The following is an 8,813-nucleotide window of genomic DNA, read 5'->3' as shown; positions in this document are numbered from 1 at the left end:
TTTCCCTGTACTTTTCTTTCTTTCTAGTCCTGCATCTTTTCTCACTCAATGAGTTTTATGATGCTCTTTTCTTATTTTCCTTGTGCAACTACACTTCCCATAATCTTTATCTGTCTTGGCAGCTGGCCACATACTGCTTGAGAAAATATTTTCCCAAAGACTGTTCATATCAACCATGTCAGAGAAAACATTTTCACGGAGCTATTATCTTAATAGGAAAAAAAGGCACGACAGCAATATTTTTCCAAGAATTCTCAAAAGAAAGAAATGCTAATACAAATACTAGCTGTCAGTCATTTCAGGATGAAGATACTGAGTATTAAAAAGAAAGCTCAGTATAAAAAATTTGGAATGTTTTTGAAAAATCCAGCCACAACTCAAAGAGTGTCAGTCATTTGTAAGAACAGAAGTGTACCTCAACAGGGAAAAATAATAAGTTGCTTTTTAATTTAATGGAAAAAGGCTAAAAATTCAAACTAGAAATAAAGTGCAACTGTTTAACAATGAGAATGTTCAATTAGAAAAATTAATTACTGGAGAAAATGATGAAATGTTTCAAGTGTTGAGTTTCTCCAGAATAACGATCCAGAAGCTTTCCACGATTTAAGGTCAACAGAAGGGTAAGGCAGCTATGCACTTTGATATACACAAAGTCAAAGCAGATGATCTAATGGTGTATTTCAGGCTTAATGTCTATTAAAATAAACTCCATAGTAAGTGAACAGCCATTCTGCTTTGCATGTCTCATATCATCTGTCTGGAAAGCATATTCTGCAGGGGCTTGTCACCATTACACAGATAAAAGACAGAAACTCTTCAAGAGGCCTCTCCTTAGAACAAGTCTTTTGTAAGTCAAAACATCTCTTCTGTGGGTTTGGTTTTTTAAAAGTAAGAATTATAAAAAGCTAGAAGACTGGAAACTGCAAGGAGAGAGCAAAAGGCACAAAAAGAAGCCACAAAAATTTTAAACCAAAATACTTATTTCAAAGATAATTGAAGAAAATTTGACTTTATATAGTAGGCCCTGACACAAGGCAACTGTAAGAAAAGTAAAAATTGATGAGAAGCAGAGCATATCCCTTTCCAACTGAAATAAGTCTGTCATTAGTAAATGCCAAATATTTTGCTTACTTTAGTTGCTTTTAATTTCCACTCGTATTGATTTCTTTCATTTTCCAGTTCTTCCACTTTAATTTTGAGGTGTCTAAGTTCCTGTAGCAAACCCTGCAAAGGAAGAACAGTTAAAGAGCAGTTAAAATCAAGATCTCTCTGGCAGATAAAAGTTTTTTAGTCCTGAATTAAACATCATGCATTTGCCACACAGTCATGAACACTGAACCACTATGACTTAGTCTAAAAAGACAAAAACTATTTTGAATTGAGAGACAAGAAATACTTTCTCAAACGTTCCACTTGAAATTATGAACAAATTTCTTAGTCATATTAAGGAAGATAGCCGAGCCTGGTGAAGTCGTTTCTCCTTCAGTGAAAAGGACCCAAAAAATCCACAACTGCAGTCTCACATAACATTAACTATTAGGTTGGTTGGGGTTTTCTTGCAGGGGATGGGGGAGGCGGGATGGGTTGGCTTGTTTGTTTGTTTTGGCTGGGTGATGCTTTGGGTTTTGTTTTTCAGAAAGTAAGCAGAAACATGCAGTGCTAAAAGATTATTTTCATTAAAGTGACAGCTCTCTCCCCAAACAAGAGTTTAAGCTATGTACCAAGAACAGTAACACTCCAGCTAAATAGTATCTCGCAAGTTACAAGCATTTAACACCACGCACCTCCAATCAAATATGATTACAAATATGCTCCTTTCAGCATTATGTCTGCGCTTGCAAATTGAGCTGATGCTGCCTATAGCTGCAGCCAGTTCCAAAAATTCTCGGTCTAGTCCTCTGACAAAGCTGCCTCTTAAATGTCCCTTCTCTCTTTCCTTGACACAACTGCATTGTATCATTCATTCAGGACCGTATTGCTAAATTCTCACAAGACCAAATGTCTTAAAATGAACTGAGGAAAGGAAAAATTTGAAAGCGTAACCCAATTCTGGAATCCTATATACTATACACATTGAATAGTCATACTAATATCCCAGATTTGGCTCTCGGATTCTGTCTCCCATATGTAGCTTGTACTGCAGTCTAATTGGTCATTAATCAGGTCTGGACAGAGGTGAGCTCAGAAACAATAGCACCACCTACAAAACAGGCATCATAATGAAATGAGTTATATTCATAAAAAAACCCCACACCTGTGAGAAAAATTCCTGGAAAACTCCCTCACAATATAAGTGGATTACCTATACAATGAATTTTGTGGTTCCAAATTTTAAACAGAGAGATGAGGCAACTAAAGCAAACTGATTTCAAAGCAAATATTAAAACGGACATTTTCAGGCATACTAGCATCATCCCACCTTCAGCAAATTTAAGCAGTTTATGAAAGTAGCTTTTGTTTTGACATGTAACATAGTTTTTGTCAGATATAACTAGGATCAATAACGTAGATTCAAAAATGTTTTTCTAATAACTGCTAACATCGTAACAATGTCTTGGATTTGCTTTGTTATTTTTATTCCGACTCTTTTCATTCACTTTAACATTATTATTAGAAAAAGTGAGGATACATTTCAGGTAGTCTTACCTAAGGCTCTATTTCATACCTGTATTAAGCCTTTAAGATATTCAGGAATTAGTAATCTGTTTTCAGATTACTTGTGGCATACCATGATGCACAGTCAGCGTGATGTTATTGTGAGGAAAATCAGCAAACAACCATGCTAGCATGCTGCACAACAAACAGACAAATCTCAACTTAGGAAAAAAAACCCAAGCAAACCTCACACTAGGCACTATCAACATACGAGTCAAAAAAATACGAAAGGTGACTCTCTTCCAGATATCTGTGCTTTAGTAGACAGACATCAATGGTGCCCAGATTTGTCCCAATAACCGGAGGTGAGGTGTCCAGGGTGTTGGTTGGGGTTTTTTTTTGGTGTGGTTGTTTTGTTGGTTGCTTTCTAAATAATTTTTATGACCACCCCAATCTTCACTAAATGAAAGCCACAAAGATTAATGCCAATACTTCACAACATAGCTCTGGTTAGTGGAATTATGCTTTTGCAAGAGAAAAGAAGAGGCAATACACAGGCTTCTGCTAAGGTGTACTTCTCGTACATCACACCGAGAACAATTCTTCTGGCTGAGAGTCTCTACCACTGATCTCGAACTAGATTGAGGACCATTAGGTGTCAAGTCTGGTTTCCTATCTTGAGACTTTCTTTCTTGAATTCTACTATTAATTTCCAGCTGCAGTTTACACATCTGCTCCTGTAGCTCACTGATCAGGTTCACTACTGACTAAAAACATAGGAAGAAAGGAAAAAAGACAAAAAAAAAGGTGAGAAAGAAAATGATGCGAAGAAGATATTTCTACCATTGCAGCACAAAGAAATACATGAAGCACATCAAAGGCAAACTGAGAAAAGACAGTTGATGTGTTTCCCTTATGATAAAGTGTATGCAATTGGGTATAAACCTGGAATATTGCACTAACTACAGTTTAAATAGAACAGAATCTACATTCCAAACTAATCAGTGAAGATTAGAATTTGGGCACTCATTTTTTGAAATTTATATAGTCACATGACATCAGATACCTCGAAAAATTGGAATATATTTTAATATGCTGGCTCAGAGGCACACTTTTGCTGAAATAGTACTTGATTACATTCATTTACGCAGCCAAATCATCCACCAAGAATAAATTGCAAAGTGCCCATTTGGGGCCCCAACCTACTCTCCCACCGTAGCCTTAGCATACCAACTCTGCAATATCCAAGCTTTTACAGACTGACGCACTTTGCCAGGGCTGACTTCGAACATGCAAGTAATTATGTGCTAGATATTTAATTCAGAAGTGTTCACACAAGAACCACAAAACACTTCCCAAGAGCTTATAGCAAACTTCAGATCTTCAGTTCAAAAATGCAAAAACTACAAAACTTATTCCATGCTAAAAAAAGAAAAAGTAGGACAGAAGAAGAGCTGTTAAGCAAGTTGAAATGGACAATTACTTCTGGAGTCTCCCTAATAGTGAAAGAAGTTCTCTTTTGTCTATGTTCATGTGGAGCAGGCATCTAGGCTGCCATTAATCACTTGATAATGCTGCTTGCTTGTACCTTGCTCCATTAAGAAAACACATTTCCAAATTTTCTAGGGTTTCTCAGGTAAGAGAAAAGTTACACAAACTCCCCCAAGTGGGATTTCAGAAACCTTCAGAGCATCCCTGCTGCAAAAGTAGAACACTATTCCACAAAAAATGAATTAAAATGGCAAAGCCAAGAGTGAGATGGTACATTTACAAGCAGCTATCCTCCTGGCCCCTGTGTTATACATAGAAGTAAATGGCACTTTAAATTTAGCATGTGCTTTTGAAGAGCCAGAGACAAGTGGCATTCAGCGTGAAATCAATACCTTTGAGAGGAGGTTAGAGATGCTTCATAAACTCTTTGCTGCTACCTAAAACCAAAACTAAACCACTGCTGCACAAGGTAAAGTGAAATGCATCTGACACACTAAAACTTGCTCATATTTAAAAGGCTATTTTAATTTGCTTTGTTTCCCCTCAATCCAATCAGAGAAATAATTCCATAGATAAATTCTACGTGACTGGAAGCAGCTGCTGTGAAATAAGCTGACACAATATTAGAGTATGGAGCAAATATGGTTTAGCTGAATTATTCTGCAATGTCACATTTAATTTTAAACTTTTTAAAACATGACATTATATTTAGGAGTGGTGGAGTCAGCCAAGAAGTATAATTAACAAGCTATTTAAAGTACCATAACTACTGGATGCCTCTGTAACACACACACTGGGGCGAAAACTGAAGACTATTACTTCTGATAGTAGCAAATCCACTAAATCACTGTTCTGCTCACCTCTGTCAATCCTAAACAGTCTTGAGAGCAGCACAGGCCAGCTGCAGTCTGTAAGAAAGGCTCTAGCTCTGTCACCCACAACTTTGTTCCACTTAACATAAAAATATTAACTGACATTTCATTTGAGGCATTACGTGCTGTAAGAGCATGTTGTAGGAACCATGATATTCAGAGGTACAATTACAGCAAAATTATATTCATTTGGTCACCATCAGTTTGGAGAGCTGTCTCTGAAGCAATTAGGTTACCACAAGACAACTGTGTATGCATGAACAAGAGCAAGCTAAAGGCAGATTCCCAAACTATTACCAAATTTAAGCAGGAGCTGTAGTGTAATAATATAAAGAGAATATATTACTAAACTTCATTGTGATATTGAAGATGATGCTTGTACTGAAAAAGTAGTAAAATTTACAGTAAAAGGATAGGAAATAGGGTTAAAGCATTAGAATTCAAAAAAGCATCCAATGTGTTTGCCTTGACAAATTGGATTAGTGCTTATTCAAGGCAATCTGAAATAATTTTAAAAAATGGTTCAACGAGCAAACCAAAAACACTGTTTATTTTCACAGCTTTACTTACAAGACCCATTTTCCTTGCTTTGTTCACACAACAGTTTGTGACTGTTGACAGGCCAGAACCTAATCACATCTCGGGGGTAGTTAATAATTCAGGGCATGCTTAACACAATGATTCTCAACTTTTCCATCAGATTAGATTTAGCAGGAACATTTCCTATCATTAGCAATACAACAAAGGCTTCCAGGCCAATAAAGCTCAACTTCTCCTTCCAAGTGGGCCACACACCTTGTTGCAGTGGCAGAAGAATTTCACAGGTCGTAGCCTCAGCCTCAGAACACCCAGACCTGCTGGGTGCCAGAAGCCCTGTCAATGCAAACGCACTCAGAAGCTTTGCTGCTTTCCAGAAGTCAGGCTGATGTGCGTGTCCTGCAGTAATTCAGGCACCTGGTCCTAGTGTTGGACATGTAGGGGGAAATGCTGAACGGCTCTCAGGAAAGCAGCTGCTGGGCACAGGCTGCCATCTTGAGCAATTTGGCACCGCACAGACCTGTGCAGATTTTCAGGTAGTGTGAGACCGCTTAAACCTTCTGTACACAAGACCCTGCCAGTTATGGGTGAAAGAGCATGAGAAGGCTACAGATGGTAAAAGCAGCAGCTGGTGCCTCTCTGGCTTGCAACACCTGCCAGAAATTGCTCTCCTTAAGCTATCTTTTAATCTCTACAGAAAACTTCAGAGAATAGATAAGTCAAAAAACACCCCACACCCCAAACACATTAGGTCACTGCAGGTAAATTACTTATGCATATTTAGCAAATATTCCACTAGTTATGGAGAACAAATAACACTAACTGGATTTTTTAACACTTCCTGGACTTCAAATTCTCCTAAGCCAATGTGAGACCTAAAGTCTTTTTTTCAGTAAGCAATGTATATATCTTGGACCTAGTAACCTTCCATTGCCAAGCAATCCTCTGCTGCTAGTTGTTCCCCTACAGGACCAACGAGTAAGGCAACATGTGACAATTTGCATGACTTACTCTCTTCCATAATTGCTCTCTTTCCTAGCTCCCACCTGCTACTCATTGCCAGGAAATGCATGTTGTTCATACAATTCCGTTTCGTACTCTCTTTCTTAACCAATGTGGTAAAAAGAAAAGCTTGTCTGACGTCCAGAACTTGCGACTCTGAAGGGGAGTAAGGATTAGAATTGCCTCCAATGCATACCTCTTTTTTGTGTGCTGTTACATAATCTTGTCTTTCCCTTCCATGTGCCAGGAATACATCAAAATCACCAATGGTGGTTATTTAAGTGTTTGGAGCACCCCTGATACTAGTGAGCTGGCATAAATGAGTAAATAGAAGAGCTCCTACGGCTCCTGTGGAAAAGGTTAAGTGAATGCCAATTGTAATGTATGCTTCTGGGAGGGACTTTGTGCCTTGTTTAAAGCCAGACAGCACCTTCTGAAGTATAATGAGAAAGGCAAAAAGAAACCACATACACATACTCTTATTCACCACTGAATTCACAGCAACAATGATACGGATGACGCTATAAGCATGGCAAGTCCTACTGCATGCTGATTTCACCTCAAAGGCTCAGGTGTGTGACAGCATATCACAGACGTGATAGAAAACAAAAACCTAAAAATAAGAAAGAAAACAAGCTAACAAAAGAAACTCACCTCAGCTTTGTTCTGTTTCTCTTCATATTCGCTCTGTTCCTTTTCCATACCAACCAGCTTAATCTTCAGATCTGAAACTTCAGCCATTAGATCTAACTTCTGAGTCTCTAGTGATGTTCGACTCAGCAACTCCTGAAAGCAAAGCAGAACATTTTCTCTAGTTATTTATTTGAATACTGACAGAATGCCACGTGATTTATTGGCAGACCCACAGAAAAGTTTCTACCCCAGTGTTTATGCTTTCAATATGAAAACAAAATAATTCTTTTCTTTGAAAGTCATGCTTGTTACTGCTTCACAGTGTAAAAACTGTATCAAGATAGATTTCACTGCAGGCAGAAAAAGCAACTAAAAATTAAATATATAACGCAGTGATTGGCAAATTCACAATGAAGCAAATTTCTCTACCTCTCTTTACTGTGTGTATGCACTTTGAACTGTTCGCACTGTGTGTTTCTCAAGTTCTGCAGCTATTTTCACCTACACGTTCTGCCATGTTAATCACTAAACCACTGTGCCCCCCACCCTATTTGAAGAAAATGTGTGGCAAATATGAAAATCAGAAAACAATAATAACGCTGAACAAGCACAAATCTACACAGTGACACACGACATATTACAAAACAGTTGACTATTTCCTAAAATACTCATCAGAAAAAAAGCTAAGTTTTAGTATGACAATGAAACATTTTAGAACTTATCATGTGTTATTCATCAAAGAATGTATTAGGGAATGAGCACCCTATCCAAAATAAGAGTACCAAAGACAAGCAACATTTCTGTAGTCATGCTAATAGTACTTGAAAGTTTACACCATGTAGTAGTACTTGTTAACTTTTGAAGGTACTGTGGAGGGAAGAGCAGTGAATGAAAAGCAGCTACAAGGCAATGTCTCAACTGGGTTACAGTGTAAAGGAGAAACAATTGGCCCTGACTTTGCTTGCGTGTCCAGAGTTTGTTTTCCAGCTTGCAGACGAAGTCCTACTTTGAACAGAGTGGTATCACTGTGTTTGGAAAACATTCAGTATTCACACCCTCATTGCATCTTTCAGTTTTCAGGAGAGCCAAAGAAAAAAAATCTTCCAAAGTTTAACAGTGTATTATATTTATGTAAAATGCTTCTCTTGGCCTCCATTTTCAAAGAGGAAAAAAACCCACAAACATTCGAGTTTAAGCCTTACTGAAAAAAACCAGTACCTAATTTTCCAATCACAAAATAATTTTTTGTAAAAGAACATAGGTTTCTAAATGGTTAAAAAAGTTATGGTAATTCATAACTCACATTAGGGTTTTTTTCATATGAAACACACTAAGGAATCATAGCAGATTCTGCTTTGAATTACATGGAAGTGACTTAACTGAAGTTGCCACAGTTATTCTGGATCTATGCTGATAAGTGATCAGAAATTGCTCAATCCATCACCCTTTTTTCATCTCTTCCACAAACTGAACAGCATATTGTAGACCATGGCTTGGAGCCAAGGAAGCCACAGAGGTCATTTAAAAAATTATACAGTTAAAGTTTACTTGGAACCCAATTCTGCTCTACATGTAAATTGTTTTAGTCTGGTGGGGAATATCGCCCAAATTAAAAATAGTACTAAAATTGTGTCTGCATTGCAACACCAACTATCTAAGCCACCCAGTACTCCCAGTGTGATG

At 37.6% G+C, this 8,813-nt stretch overlaps 1 protein-coding gene across 1 annotated transcript in view; it reads right to left on the bottom strand.

Moving 5' to 3' along the window:
* Window positions 1-8,813, bottom strand: part of PPFIBP2 (PTPRF interacting protein, binding protein 2 (liprin beta 2)) — a 70,441-nt gene that overhangs the window by 20,799 nt on the left and 40,829 nt on the right. The window contains exons 6-8 of the mRNA XM_009870953.1: window positions 7,152-7,283; window positions 3,180-3,362; window positions 1,132-1,224 (exon numbers count right to left, since the gene is read on the bottom strand). Of these exons, the coding sequence (XP_009869255.1) occupies window positions 1,132-1,224; window positions 3,180-3,362; window positions 7,152-7,283 (408 nt within the window). The remainder of the gene's footprint in view (window positions 1-1,131; window positions 1,225-3,179; window positions 3,363-7,151; window positions 7,284-8,813) is intronic.

Source organism: Apaloderma vittatum, unplaced genomic scaffold, assembly GCF_000703405.1.
Source record: "Apaloderma vittatum isolate BGI_N311 unplaced genomic scaffold, ASM70340v1 scaffold18256, whole genome shotgun sequence".
Taxonomy (NCBI): Eukaryota; Metazoa; Chordata; class Aves; order Trogoniformes; family Trogonidae; genus Apaloderma; species Apaloderma vittatum.
The sequence above is the reverse complement of the archived record's forward strand: the minus strand, read 5'-3'. Positions and strand labels throughout refer to the sequence as shown.